Raw genomic sequence first — 15,151 nt, 5'->3', positions numbered from 1 at the left:
TTAATGAGACATTTCTCCAGTCACCATTACAGCAGATCAATGGAAACAAATCCTTGTCTCCTGACTGGTTTAGCTAAGTATTTCATGCATGACTGTCTTACCAATTTGATCCAGTTTAACAGTCTGCTTCTCCCCCCTCCTCAACCTCACTTCTCTAATCTGTAGAGATATAAATCTTGAGCCAGACTCCAGGGGTTTTCTCTTGTAGGTCTTCCCTCTGTTTGTGCAAAGCACTCCCTGATTGACTGGCTGCTATTGCCAAACAGCTGCCTTAGCACTTGACTAACAAATAAATGGTGAAGGAGAAAGGGACAGTTAAGGGAATCCTTTTGCCCTTAGGATTCTAGTTCACTTACTTTAGTGAGAAATACAAAAACTAATGAGGGACCATTGCTGGGGGGAAAATGATAATAATCTGTGAAAAGAGTGAAAATCCACCACCACTAGGGAATGCTTCACATCAGCATATCTTTTCAAGACAACTCTTGTAAGACAAAGGAGTTAGAAGCTGACAATTAAAAGCTGAGATTTTCCATTTCATTGCTCTGACTTGTACCATGGCTGTAGGATTTACAGTCTTGCCTTTCTCAACTCTCATAACTTTCCCCCCCAACAAAACAGGACTCCTGAGTTCATATATTCAAATTTCAGGAAATTTTTATTGCTATGTAACTGGACACAAACTGTTCAGGTTAGATACAGACATCTGGGGCCTTTGGGTATCCTCATCTTTGCCTTCTCAGCAATCTCCTTTTCTGCTTTTGCTGTCCATTCAGTTGCCTTGGTGTGCCTGGATTTTGTGAAACTACATACAGTTATGTTTAAATAGTGGCACATAGTCAAGTGTTTCATCTAATGAGATTTTGGTTGCTTGGATTGCATGTGGGAGCATAAGCACTACCTTGAGCTGCTCACCTGCCTTTTTGATGGAGGTTGCTGCCACTGGGGCAGAGATGATGGTATGGTTCCTGGACTGGATCAACCAGGAGCTGCCCTGAAATTTGAGAATTTTTTCTCTGGAGTATGAAAATTACCTGAAGTTGGCATCAGTTTATGTTAGTGTGTTGGGCTGTAACCTTTGTCAGTCCATGAGACATTTCCTAGCTGATCTCTCTGGCTATGGGGGTAACACCTTGTGTCTGTGTACTCAGTGTATGACAGAGAAGGCTACCAACCTGCCTTGGGTCAACAATTTCAGTCTTCTGTGTAAGTGCAGTGGAGCCCTAAAGCTCTGTGTCTTAGATGATTACTCTGCTTATATTATACCATCCTTGTATACATATGCACAATCATGTGAGTGTTCACATACACAAGAGATTTATCTTTACGGATGATGATAATTTCAGATATAAGGAAGATGATATTTTCTTGCTTTACTGGCAGTAAAAATGTACATTTTTACCCTCGAGAAATGGTAGCCCATATTCATTACTATCAGGGCTGATTATGCATCAGCATATATTTCTATTGCTTTCAAAGGAGTTTGAAAGATGCATCCATAGTTTGTGAGGTGCTCTGATGTATACTCCTATTCAGATAGGGAATTGTAATAGAGTGTTTTTCTCTTTTACTCACTACACTGATGTTTTTCTCCTTGTTCACGGCCTTCTCCCTTGCACATGATCTTTAGGATGAAGGAAATGATGTTCTGTAAGATCTATAATATGAAGGAAAAGGTTTTTTAATGATATCTCACAGAATTTGGATACCTAGTTCTGTGCCAGGATACAGTTTCATGGAAGAGATACTCTTAAAGGAAACACTTAATGCTCCATCATTTATGGATTTTACAAACCTCCTTTTAAAGTTTCAATTTCTAAAGCCCATAAATACTCACTTCCTGAAGAATTCTTAAAATTTAGGTGAAAAATCCGAAGACTCGGACTACTGCTTGTATTTGGCCAGTGTATTAGAAGAAACATGATCAAGAAAGGTTTGTAATTTTTTTTCCCTTTGAAGGTGCTGGCTTATGGGGTGTTACAGTGACACCTGGTGGAGAACCGTGTTGGAAGTCGAAATATTTCTGCATCATAAACTGAGTTGTTCGTTTGAACAATGTCTTTAATCTCATTGTTTTATTGACCATCTATATTACAGAAATGAATAGAGCCATTGTGTGAGGTATGCATGAACTACACAAACACGAGTGTGCAAATGCTCACTTACAAGAATTATCAGTGTCAGTAATAGCAAATCTTTCCAGTTACAAAGAAATGGTCAGTTACTTGTATTTGATAGTAAGAAAATTTCCCTAAGAGCCAATGCCAGTATTTTCACGCGGCTACTGGCTTTCCCCCCCCTCCCCCCCAGGCTTTCAGATTCACCTTAATTATATTCTTCACCAGCTTCTTAACTTGATCCCTTCTTCTCCCCTCAACTGCTCCTTCCTATCTGTCCTCAAACCCGACCCGAGACATCCTAACAATTAGTTAGTTCCAAAAAAAACAACTCCAAACAAACAAAAAAAGAGAAGTCTTGATTAATTAAATGCGATTGACATTTATTTTTGTAAAAAGTTTGGACTTGGACATATTTGTTTACCTGGGCTACATCTAAGACAGTAATTTAAATCCCTGCCAGGTAGCATTCTTAATCCTGAATTACCACATAGATAGACTGTTAAACTGTTAAGAGATGTCCCTGTCTGGTTTTGGTCAACATCAGCACTAGCTTAAGTAATATCTGGGAACTGTTTGGGATATAGTAAAAGCTAGGAGCCATTCCCCATAGATATTTTAGTTGTGGCTACCCTCTCTTGAAGTATGAGGTATTTTTGAAGTGTGAATGTGGGTTATCCCATGCTACCTGCCAGGGTATGGATGTGGGTACATTTAACTTACTGGTATAGACCTACTAACCCAGAGAACAAATCTTGAATGCCCTAAATCTTCTAAAGATCTCTCCAAAGCACAGAGTTCTCTGCCTCAGGAAGAAATTACAATCTACATCTGCCTGTCAACAGTTTCATCTTTAGTTTTACTAGTTATGTTAAGCCTGATAAAGCTTTTTCAGTCAAAATGAGCTGGACTAGCAAAGAGTTACAATATAAGCAGTCGGACTAACTGGCTTATTTTGGTTGGAGCTAATGAGTTCCCTCTTGAGCAGCTTTGCTGGTGGGCTAGAGCTGGGGCTTCATCCTTCTAGAGTGGAGAGGTGATAAGCAAATGGTACAGTAACTTCCCCTCACCTGTGTCGCTGAAAGCCCTTAGCTGAAAGCTAAGCTCACCTTAGATGAGTCTTATCTAGGAATTCCCTTGAGTAGTGGTGAGGAGGCTGAGATCATGCACAGAGAAACCCCCAAGCGCATTCCAGGACAAGTGGAAGAAAAGGAAGTAGCCTGCTGCACAAAGTCTTTTCTTCCTCTGACCACCTCCAAGGCATTTGCTTGGCAATATCCACTGTCTCTCTCCAGCCCAGCATATGCTTTCCTTATGCTTTGGTGCTTTTTTCTCCTTCCACCTTTTAAGCATTGGCACAGCAGCACATGGGGCTGTGCTGCAGCCTGAATCAGAGAAAATAGCATCTGGTTAATGCTAACCAATCAATTTCTGTCATTACTGGGTTAGAGTTAAGCAGACTCTCATCCTGGTTCATCACTTGACTACAGGAATGTTTGTTTGGCAAGTGAGTGGGCTTGGGAAGGTGTGGTGGAAAAGCAAGTTCCCTCTTTAAGCAGCAATGGCAGGATGTGTCAGCTTAAAGTGATCATCAAAATGCTATGTTATTTATAAGCTAGCACATTTTAGTTATAATGCATAATACATATGCACAAAAATGACATAGCATTTGTCGTTTCCTATCGCAGTTCAAAAAATGGCAGTGGCTATCTCTGCCAGTACAGCAGAGATGTGCCACAGACTGGGAGCTGGATGTGTCTTAATTGTGGATTACCATTGACTTCTTTAATGTGAGTCTTCAACTTTCTGTAGGATTCTTTACCTCTCTTTAAATCAGATACACAGTTAATCCATCACCTTCAATTTTATTCCATGATATGGACACAAGTTTACTAGTGCAGTTGTACCCACTCATACAGAGAACTCCTAGCAGGTTGACTGTGGTTAGTTTGTGTCTACGTTGCTGTAGTGGTTCTTCCTTTTTGGAAGGCAGATGGGGGTCTGTTTTGAGTGGTGTTTGGTGTGGAAATGGAACATTTAGAAACAGTCATCGAAACAGAGAATTAATTCATATTTTTGCACTGACTGTTATGAACTGTGGTGTTCCAACAAGGCTATTCAACATCATAAAAACCCAATTCTTAATTGTATCCTCTTAGAAAATGCTTAGAAATAGCTTAATCATAGTAGAAATAAAGATTTGGCCATTTTTCTCTCACTCTCCCTGTTTCCGTGTTGCTTGGAGCACCTGATTAAAAGCATCGCACTTGGTTTCCTCTTGACGTTAATGATATTTATGTAAGGAGATACACTGACTTTCATTGGTTGACTCTTTTGTTTCAGTGGTTTAATAAGAAGCTATGAAACAGATGTTGTGCAACTTCAAGACAAATGCTCCAGGAAGCTGAAAAGTTGTTGAAGGAACAGAGTGTAAACAAGGATTAAAAAATATTTGATAATCTGAAATGCAGGAATTTCACAGTTGTGTCTTCGTCATCTAGACAAAAAGGAGTTTGTATGGCCAAGTCAAGGAAAGAATCAAACTGACTGATGAAATTGTTTAAGTTATGAGGAACATTTGCCTGTGGGATCTCCTGCTAAACAGACTTGCTGCTTTTTACTGTGTATGGATTTCTGCCGTGTACTGTACTTTCTCAAAAAATTGTCAAAACTTATGCACAAGTAACCTGGTAAGTTTTGAAACTGAACTTAATTTTTTGAAATATAGATGGTTGTTAGCACTGTAAGAATTTTCTATTACATACCAGCTTTTTCAAAATGATTTTAAAGAATTTATCTGAGTAAAAGCAGAGGTTGCTAACAAATGTTTAACATTTGAATTTGTGGAAGTTTGTAAGGAAAAAAGAAAATCTCATTATCTGGATTGCATGGGCTTTCATTTTATACTTTCTTTACATACTTATGTTCCAACAGCTCCTGAAATTACTTTAAGTGTTAAAGACCCTGGAGGGTGGAGGAGAGAAACCTTTGTTCTTTCAGTTTGTTCACTTGTCAATGTCTGTCAGTCAATGACTTTTCTTATATACACTTAGGAAAGCTATAGATTCACAAGAAATTTGCTGGGAATCTGTGGTTTGCACAATTAACCTGAACTACCTTCAGCTTCTTTTTTAAGTCACCTGTGCTTTAAATTGTGTCTGTTTCTTTAAGTATTAAAGCAAGTAATTGGATCCTTCTTTTTTAGTATTTCTTTGAGTAGTCAAGTGTAATTTATTATTTTTCATTCTACTGATGCATTACAAAGATAAGCAAAACCTCTCAAATCCAAACAATAATTCTGCATGAGGTTTTCAGGAGTTACCTCCTTGTTTCTGTTTGCCTGAAATGCCGATGTTGTTAGAAGATCACGTACCTTTGCTCTGCGAAAAGGACATTTTGTGCCTTGGGGCTAAAAACAAGTGGAAACCTACTGCACCTGCTATCACCTGCTCCATTTTATTTAATTATTTGTCTGACAGTTCCTTTAAAACTATTTCTAACTCTCGCACCAATGAAAGAGTTAATTGCCTTCCCTGATGGAAGCCTATCATGCAATGATAACTTTAATAAGGATCCTTTGATTTCAGCTTAAATTTATTCAGAATAAGAAATAAGTTGCTCATCCTCTTAGCTTTGAAAGACAGAAAAATTACACTCATGTTCAGCAAACTTACTGTGTAAGGGATTCAGATGAGAAAAATATGGTCTTGGAGTCTGAAAGATGTTAATCTTCTTTTTCACCTTCAGCCTACTGACGCTCACATTTGCTTTGTGACACCTTTGATTCTCACTATTGTCACAGTATGTCCAGTGCGCTGAAAATTTCTTCCTGAGACATGTTTTATTGAGAGTGCTCTTACCTGTTCACAGGATGAAACTTAAGACCTAACATTCAGCTTTCCCAACGTTTTTAGATACATCCTCAAATCGTTTACATTTCACAGGCAGTGACTGGTTTTGCACACTTTGAATGATGTGAAAAAACAGACACCTTAGCTCGACAGCGTTTGGCAGGAGAGGAAGGGTGGTCACCATATGGCTGCATAAAACCGCTTCAAGAGGCCAGACAAAAAGCATTTTGCTTAAAGGAAGCCCTTTCTGCTCCCAAGAGGTCAAAGCCACTTGGCTTTGTCATTTATGCCCAATGTGTTTATGAAGCATTTGTTATTGACTCAATGAATCAGAATCAGGAGATGAGAGCCAAATTCCTGCCTAAGATAATTTAATCAACACCATTTGATTCTGCCAATGTCTTTGTTTGATGGTACTCTGAAATTAGTCTCAAGGGAGAAGATCCTGGTGTGTCCACAATAAATTTCTCAAAATGAGGAAACATTAGTTAAAAATGAAAGTTTTGCAAGAAACTAGTGCTTTATTATGTTTTAAGCAATGACTTTCTGGGAAACGTTTTGATTCTTTGTGAAAACGTATGTATTTCTCTTACAGGAAGGAGAACTTGGAATCACCAACCTTTGCAATGTTAGTGACATCACTGGAGCTGTGAGTAATGGTTTACTTTGTTAATTACTGACATTTTACGTTACTGGTATTTGAATAAAATGGGTACAGTGATCTATTGTCAAAGACTTTGCGTAAATATGCACAGTTGCCTGCCTGGCATGTCAGTAGGTTGTGTGCTTAGATTTGGCTCAAGTTATTACAGACACAACTATCTTTTTTGTTTAAAGAAAATGTGTAAAGAGTGTGGATCTTTACTGTGAGTCATGTTCACATTTGTGATCTACAAAGCTCATAAGCACTCATTTTTGTGAAATGAAGTCATAACTAGTGTTCCCTCCAAAATGCAAACCATTGAGACTGTTTTATTCTGCTATCTTTTTACAGTTAAGTACTTTATTTTGTTTTTCTCAGTGATTTGATGGGAGAAAGCTTAAAATGACAGTTGTTGGAAATTTAGAGCTCTGTAGGACTTCAAATGATTGTGTCTATCATGAGAGGCTCTTTAGCTTGACATGAGCTTTCCATAGCAGCATTATTTTAAGGACTTCAGCCAATGTTCTCCTAGTTCAGATTTCAAATGCAATTCAAGCTGGTAGTTATGCATATTATTTGAAGAGTGGTGGAGAATTCAGTCATCAATATTTTCCACTGAGACTGGTGGGAAGCAGCCTCTCAGCACCTGGTATCTAGTGAGGCTGGGTCATTTATGATGCTAGGACCATAAAAGGCTGTGTTGTCATGGTGATACCCAGCAAGGTTGAGTTGCTTATTTAGGTTACTGTGTATCTTTGCTCAGTGTTATCAAGCCTTTTTGTTTTGTTTTGTTTTTTTTTCATGAGGACTTGCAATGCTCAATATCAGTGTCTGCTGCTTCCAAAGTTGTTGTCTTCCAGTTTCCCTTTAAAAAGAAAAATGTACATGACCATTAAGAAGTGCACGAGACAAAATAAGACAGAAAAGTCCAATATTAAATCCAAACCACATGATATTTATTACATCTTTGAAAACTCATGGTTCTAAAGCTAATGCCTTGCCTGTTAGAGAGTAAAGCGCTTGTGTTGAGTGACTTTCCACTGTTCAGGACTGTGCTGTGTATTACATATCTGTTACTTGGCCACTGAGAACAAGTGGTAAAATAAAGCTGGGAGAGAGGCAGTGTTGGCCACACATGTCATGGCTGACTGGGAGACTCATTCCCAGAGCAAAGCTGATTGTGGACTTTCTTAGGCAGGAGTCCTTCTGCCCCTGGAGCTTTGTGTCAGCTCTAGGTAAAGCTGAGCACTCTCCTCAGGTGATAGCCACAGTCTGCTCAGGTGTTCTACAGTACTTTTAGTGCTCTCAGCACACACAGGGGCGTCAAAGTCTTTACCAGAGCTGAAGAGGTAGTTGAACACTTGTTTTGCACAAATGAGTCCCTAAGAGCGATTTATTTTTTCTTCTGCTCTGTATTTGATTTTACACTGAGGAGGGCACTATACAAGTAACTTACTGCAGTATCTGAGTACCTATAATTGGTATATTTCATCCTTTTTTACAGAGTTTAAATGCTGCAAATGCCTATTTTATTGCTAATGAACCAGAGAATGAAGGAGCTAAGTGACTTAGTCATGCAAAGTATTTTGCTACAGCTAGAAATGAACTTCTTGTCCCCATCTTTAGTGCTGGAGTGTCTCTTTGTCATGATTTAACCCCAGCCACCAACTGAGCACCAGGCAGCTGCTCTCTCACTCCTCCCCACTCCACTTGGGTGGGGGGGGAAGGAGAAACAAAACCAGGTGAAACTCATGGATTGAGTTAAGAATAGTTTAAGAACTGAAATATAATGATAACAATAATGCTATTAAAGATAACAAGATATGGAAATAAAACCTAAGAAAGACAAGTGATGCTCAGCCAGTCTCTGAGCAGAAATCCACCCCTCTGGGCCAGCTTCCCTCAGTTTATATACTTTATGTGACTTAATATGGTATGGAATATTCCTCTTCCAAGTTTGGGCCAGCTATCTTGGTTGTGTCCCTTCCCAGCTTCTCTTGACCCTTCAGCCTTCTTGCTGGCAGGGTGGGAAATACTAAGAAATCCTTGGTTTGATGTAAACACTACTTAGCAACAACTAAAAACATCAGTGTGTTGTCAACATTGTTCTTACTCTAAATCTAAGACATGGCATTGTACCAGCTACTAGGAAGAAGGAAAATTAACACTCTCCCAGCCAAAACCAGGACACCCTTATCTTTAAAACTGTGTTTTGAAAGTCCTTTTTAAAGCCACTATCTCTGTCTTTGCAGTGCACACAAGGATGTCAGTTTTGGAATGCAACAGCACAAATTGATTGCCCTCTGAAATGTGTGAGTATTGCCTTAGCACTTGTCTCTAGTCCATAAAGTACCCTATCTAATGACAGATATGGAAAATCTAACCAGAGCAGTGTTTTTATGAAAAGATGTATTGTCCATATTTTCTCTCAGTACATTTATAAATTCTCTATTGGGAAGATATTAATTCTCCCTATGGGAATTATCTATGATACAAAAAGTTTTCATTGTGTTTGTCAAAGTGTGGAGACATTTTACAGTTCATTAATCTCAACCACTCACCTATATTTTCAGGCAGTGAGAAGGAACAGGTTGTTTTCACGATTTTACTCTCCTGGGGCCTGTCTCAGAGTTGTATGTAGATGTAAATGAAGCATATGGTCCTTACTAGATTGATTTCTTGCTTTCACTAAACCCAATGAATGAGAATTAACATTAGTCTGGGACAACTGCCATAATAGTTTTTAAACTGTTCTTTTTTTTCTGTACCTCTTGAACACCTGAAGCTCATTCATCCTTGACATCATTTTAATGTTGACTTTCTGGTTTTTCAAGTGTGGGTTTTTCTTCTTTCACTGTTTGTCAGTGATTATGTTTTTTAGTATACATTCACTGTAAAAAACTTCTAACTAATTGATATTATTTGTTAGAAATATTCTGTGATTATATTTATGCTAATCTCTCAATTTATTAATTTACTTCCTGGCAGAACAAGACATACACCAGAGCATGTGAGGTGAGTTAAATGCTATCTGATCAATAAAAAAAGGAAATCACAATTTCAATGATTATTATGTCCACGTAATTCTAAGAAACACAATGTAGATATACAAACTTATCAATCTAGGTCTGTTTTGTGCTCCTTAAAGCTGAAGAATGAGTTAAGTACCTGAATCCTTTCTTTCCACCACGGTGGCTAAGGATATGTTTGCATTTAAAACTACTGTGTTGCCAAAAGTGTTGCTTTAAAGAAAACAGACTAATCAGATCAATATGGAACAGAGCACAGACCTATTTAAACTACATTCTAGTCTCTCACATCTTTTTCTTTTCATTAATGCCATCAAAGATGATCCAGAGAGTGTGCTTATTCAGGCTGGTATGACACCAGCTTGGAGAGAAGTAGAAACACTCTTGACTGGTTAGAGAGTCCAAATGAAGGAAAATACAATTCAGTTAGGGGCAATATGTTGCCTTTTAGAATGAGACCTCACCTGGAGAGTGCCTGGTCTGTGCTGCAGGTGGGCTGTCATTTGCCAGTGATACGTATGTGGCAACAAAGTGGTGCTAAAGAGATGATATCTTTCTGGGGCCTTTTTAGCATTAACACAGAGCGTCAGATGGAATGGGGGATGAGAAGATTGCAGGATTATGTTTGGGACTCTTGAGACCTCAACTCAAGTTGTACCCAGATAAGGGCAACACACTTCAAACAGGCAATAGAGGAGTTGGAGGGAATTCTGAGTGTAGCAGAAACCCATTAGCAAGCTGGAAATTTGATTGAAAACATTGACTTTTTAAATACTTTTTAATCTGAATTTGTGGCCACGACAAATGTTTACAAATATAGTAAATGGTATGTTTGGAGTGTAGGAACAGTCCAAGAACTACCCAACTTACTTCTGTTTTAGAATCACAGAATTAGTGTGGAGATTTTCTTTTATTGGTGTTGGGTTTGGGGTTTTGATTTGTTGGGTTTTTTTCACTTGTCCACACAATATGCCAGTTAAACTCACTAACTCTATAAGAGCTTTTGTGGGATTGTCTTTCCACTGTATCAGCTGTCTGACTTGACCCCCTGTCACATGGTCAGGTAAGCATGAAGTCACTGCATGCAGAGGATCAGGTCATTGCATTTTGCTGGGCAAAGGAGTAGGAGTAAGACTGTGACTTTTTCCTGTGGCATTGGCTCAGATCTATGATGTGACTACACCTTGGGACTCAAATCTGGCATTATTGCTCCTGTTAGATATTACCTCTCAACTAGGAATGGGGGCGTACCCCCGAGTTCGGTGGGAATATTCACAAGAAAGGGCAGTAGAGGCAGCTCTGATTGATGGAGAGTATGTAAGGATTTCTTGTTTTCAGACAGAGCAGATGGCAGATTTCCCTCAAAATTTTTAAGGTTAGGAGCTTTAGTAATCCTCTTAGTTCAACCAAAAATTAGATTTATGGTTCAGACAAAGATCAGAAGAAGAAGGATAAACATGGCAAAAACCATATAGTCATAATTGTCTGTGTTAAATGAAACAGAAGGCACTGTAAATCATGTAATTTGGGGACACTATGCCCCGCAAGCTAAATAAACCTTGATTGTAAATGAGAGATCCAGTGTACTGTTGATAACTGATCTCTGCTAATATCCAGATCTTTACCTGCTAACAGTCATGTTCATTCACTTGGGAGCATTTTATTTCTCTGAATACAAAAACATTGGAAAAAACTTTTTAGGTGCTTGCACTTGGCACTGAATGCCTAGATGTGAGACAATGTATATAAGAATATGCTGCTAAACAAGTTTTTAAATCTATCTCAGATGGGACTTTGTTGTCCGAAATAATAGGCCTTATCAGTTTCTGTAGGGTGCCGGAAGTGTGTATCCTAGAATCACAGGAAAAGCAGTTAAATTATTGGCTCATTTAATATAATGAATTGCTCTAAAGGTTATCACTTGAAAGATGGCTGCTGTATGAAGCAAACTTCAACATTTGAACTTGCAGAATAAAATGAGCCCAAATAAAATGCCTGTCTAGCTCAAACTGTCACTTTGTTTTGTCTTTCCAGGAGACTCAGTCTTACATGTAATTTTTAAGCTACTGAGATCCACCTGGAAAATGTTACTACCTCTTTTTAAGTTCTCTACCTGTAGAGTAGGACAACTCTGTATATATGCTCATGCTCGTGACTTAAACTGAAAACTGACAGGAATTTTCCGTTCTTAGGATATGAGTGTGGAAGACATTGCCCTGGAGTATTTGTTATGTCTGTGGCTTGTAGACATGACTTTATCAGAAGGAGTAACTACTAACAAGGAAAATTGAATTAGACATCACTGCTCATACAAATTACTAATTTCAACTATTTTGAAAATTCACTGGAAATATATTTGTGAGAATGTGCCTCGTTCATGGGAAATACATGAAGTGGGAAAGGATGAAATACAATGTCTGGAATATATCATTACCAAGTTAAAAAACATTACTTCCTAACTCTATGGTTGTTCCTGAAGTCTGTTTTCAACTTTAATGTAGTCCTGTATTTGTGCTTTCCACACGGGGACATTGTGTAAAGAGTAAAACTCTAATTTGGTGCCCAGCAAATTGATGGAAAGACTTTTGGGAAACTCTTAGGAGTGAGTTTCTGTTACAGCCTCTTTTAGAATGACTGAACAATTTCCACATGGTTTGGATGTATTCAAAATGTCCACAGGATTTGTATCTATTTAAAATGTATCTACATAACTCTAGGAGGAATCTTGCCTTTCCATAAAACTAACCAGTGGGTTCTCTACTCTACACAGGCAGTTTCCTGTAAGTTTGGCTGCAGCCGTACAGAGGATGCATATGGAGTTGAAGCACAGAGTAAGTCTGAGTAGAGTCCTGTATCAGATTGACAGCCTGATAAACTCAGTTTTAAGATTACAGTTTTGTTTGTTTGTCTGAATTTCTTTGAAAGAATAAGAATATCTTGAGTGTTTTGATTCAACAGAAAATTAGAACTCTTCCTTTTTGTTTTAACAAATACAACCAAGTTAACTCTATCTTAGAGTTGAACTTTTTTTTTCCTCCCTTTCATGGACATGTGACTTTTTGAATCCAGTCTCAAGAGTTTAAGATGATCCTTTGTTGATCACCTGTCCTTGACCTGTCTGCTATCTTGAAATCATTGCCGAAAGGTCCTGAAATATGTAGGAACAATTGGACCAAAACAGTACTATTAAAATAGGCACCTTGAAAATCTCTTCAGAAATCTCCTTACCTTCTCTAGGTTTCTATTCAGCAAAATTTTACTAAGTACCTGTAACTAAAAGTACATTTACACAAGCGCAGTTTTAGCCACATTTACACACATTGAGGTTGGCCCAGTATAGGCTTTCTCGTTAAACTGTCTTTAAAATGCCATGTGATTTATTCAGCACCATTTTCAATATATTCTTCTGTGTATTTTTATTGGTGTGTTAGCTTTCAGATATGTAGGGTAATAGGCTTTTACCCTTAAGACCCAGAGATTGCTATGGAAGGTTTTTTTCTTACTATAATATTGTGTTCTCCCCTCAGACTACTTAAACAAGCCTAGAGCACCATTTGCATCTACCATTGGAAGCCACAATGTCACATTAGGGTGGCAGCCAGCTAACATCTCTGGAGTGAAATATATTATCCAGTGGAAGTTCCATCAGCTTCCTGGAGACTGGAGGTACACAGAGGTAAAAAAGGATACTTCCTTTTACTTTGCAAGGAAATAGGTTCTTCTCCGCTTTTTATTTTATGTTAGAAAAATATTGGATAATATGTTAGGCACACAAAAGAGATTTGCAAAATCGTGAATAGCGTGAAGAAGCTGAGAAGTGACCAATTGCTCCCTGTTTCTTTCAAAGTAAGAACTAGAGTCCTTGATGGAGACTAGTGGGTAGGGTAGCAGGCTCAAAACTAACAAATGAAGGTATTTCCTCATAGAAAATGAAGGTATTTCCTCACAGAATGTATAATTGAAGTGTTCATCTGCTTCCTGACATATGTGGATATTAAATTACTAAGTCATTAAATAAAAAATTTAAACTCCTAAATATTTTTCTATAGTAGCTAGCAACAGGACAAGGGGTAATGGGATGAAGCTGGAACACAAAAAGTTCCATTTAATATAAGAAATAACTATTTTACTGGGAGGATGACAAAGCAGTGGAACAGGCTGCCCAGTGGGGTTGTGGAGTCTCCTTCCTTGGAGGTCTTCAAGACCAGCCTGGACATGTTCCTATGCGACCTGATCTAGGTGACCCTGCTTCTGCAGGGGAGTTGGACCAGATGATCTCTAAAGGTCCCTTCCAACCCCTACCATTCTATGATTCTATGAAATATTAAAATTACTAAAATTACTAAATGAGCTTTGAAAATTGAGTGGGGAAATTAATAAAGAGTTCTACTAAATGCAAACCTTGCCATTGTTTTATGTTGAGCCATGATTATAAAATGCCAAGACTGAGAGTATTTGTGTGAAATAGCACTGTAGACTTTATTTTTTTTATATATCTTTCCCTAGAGGAATTTTTTTTTTGGTTCTTGTCAAAGACCCAGTACTTGACTAGACAGACCTTTGTTTTGACTCAGTACAGTAATTCTCATCTGTTCTTCTGCATCAACTATGCACCTGTTATCTTGCCATCATTTCTATTGGACCAATTTACAGAGCATGGCAAGTTGGTGCGACAAATCAAAGGTAAAGATAATTTACTAAGCAGGAAGTTCTGAATGAATCATTGGTGAAACAATGGGGAACAATGACTTCAGACTGTAAATACTTTAGGGTGACTAAGAGCCTTTGGATCTTAAACCTGTAATATATGTATCAACGGTGAAAATACATTGCCTGTAATATGTTATTATTTTAGGGTTTTTTACCTTATGATTCAAATTTACTATCATATGACATGCATTCCTCTATCTATCAACTCATTTAGATTTGGTAGCGTGTTCTGAAGAAAAAAGAATAGAATATGGTCTGAAAGGATAGAAAATCAAAGTCTACACTGAAAATAATTCCCAAATTTTCCATTTATTTAAACTTAGGATGCTGCACTTTTCTATCTTGAAATATGTATCTTATTGTATGTGACCTCTTTTGCCCAGATAACATCCTACATAGTAGCTGCAGATGGAGGAAAAAAAAGCCCTTTTATGTCTGTGTATTAATCTAGGTAGTATCTGAAACGTCATACACTGTCAAAGACCTTCAAGCCTTCACAGAATACGTCTTTCGAGTAGTTTGGATTATTACATCTCAGCTGCAGCTGAATTCTCCACCTAGTCCCAATTATCGGACACATGCTTTTGGAGGTAATAAATTGCACTGTTAATTGCATCTTTCAGGACTGTATCAGAAATATTTAGGTTTCTTTGTTGCTTCTTTCACAGCAAACATCAATGGTTAATCTTCAGAATGATGTGTATATGGCCTATAGGGTAGCTGCAGAAGAGCAAAATAAAATACTACAGGCCCTTTTTTTGTTTGAGTTAGAAGATTTAGGTCTGTTTCCTGCTTTTAGGT

General features: G+C 38.0%; 1 protein-coding gene across 1 annotated transcript in view; it reads left to right on the top strand.

The window, feature by feature from the left end:
• Window positions 1-4,684: 4,684 nt before the first annotated feature.
• The window catches only part of ROS1 (ROS proto-oncogene 1, receptor tyrosine kinase), a 76,611-nt gene continuing 66,144 nt past the window's right edge, over window positions 4,685-15,151 (top strand). Inside the window, exons 1-7 of the mRNA XM_061990122.1 lie at window positions 4,685-4,807; window positions 6,564-6,617; window positions 8,864-8,923; window positions 9,600-9,626; window positions 12,411-12,471; window positions 13,168-13,316; window positions 14,802-14,940. Coding sequence (XP_061846106.1) covers window positions 4,685-4,807; window positions 6,564-6,617; window positions 8,864-8,923; window positions 9,600-9,626; window positions 12,411-12,471; window positions 13,168-13,316; window positions 14,802-14,940 — 613 coding nt within the window. The remainder of the gene's footprint in view (window positions 4,808-6,563; window positions 6,618-8,863; window positions 8,924-9,599; window positions 9,627-12,410; window positions 12,472-13,167; window positions 13,317-14,801; window positions 14,941-15,151) is intronic.

This window comes from Colius striatus, chromosome 2 (assembly GCF_028858725.1).
Source record: "Colius striatus isolate bColStr4 chromosome 2, bColStr4.1.hap1, whole genome shotgun sequence".
In the NCBI taxonomy this organism is placed as follows: Eukaryota; Metazoa; Chordata; class Aves; order Coliiformes; family Coliidae; genus Colius; species Colius striatus.
The sequence above is the reverse complement of the archived record's forward strand: the minus strand, read 5'-3'. Positions and strand labels throughout refer to the sequence as shown.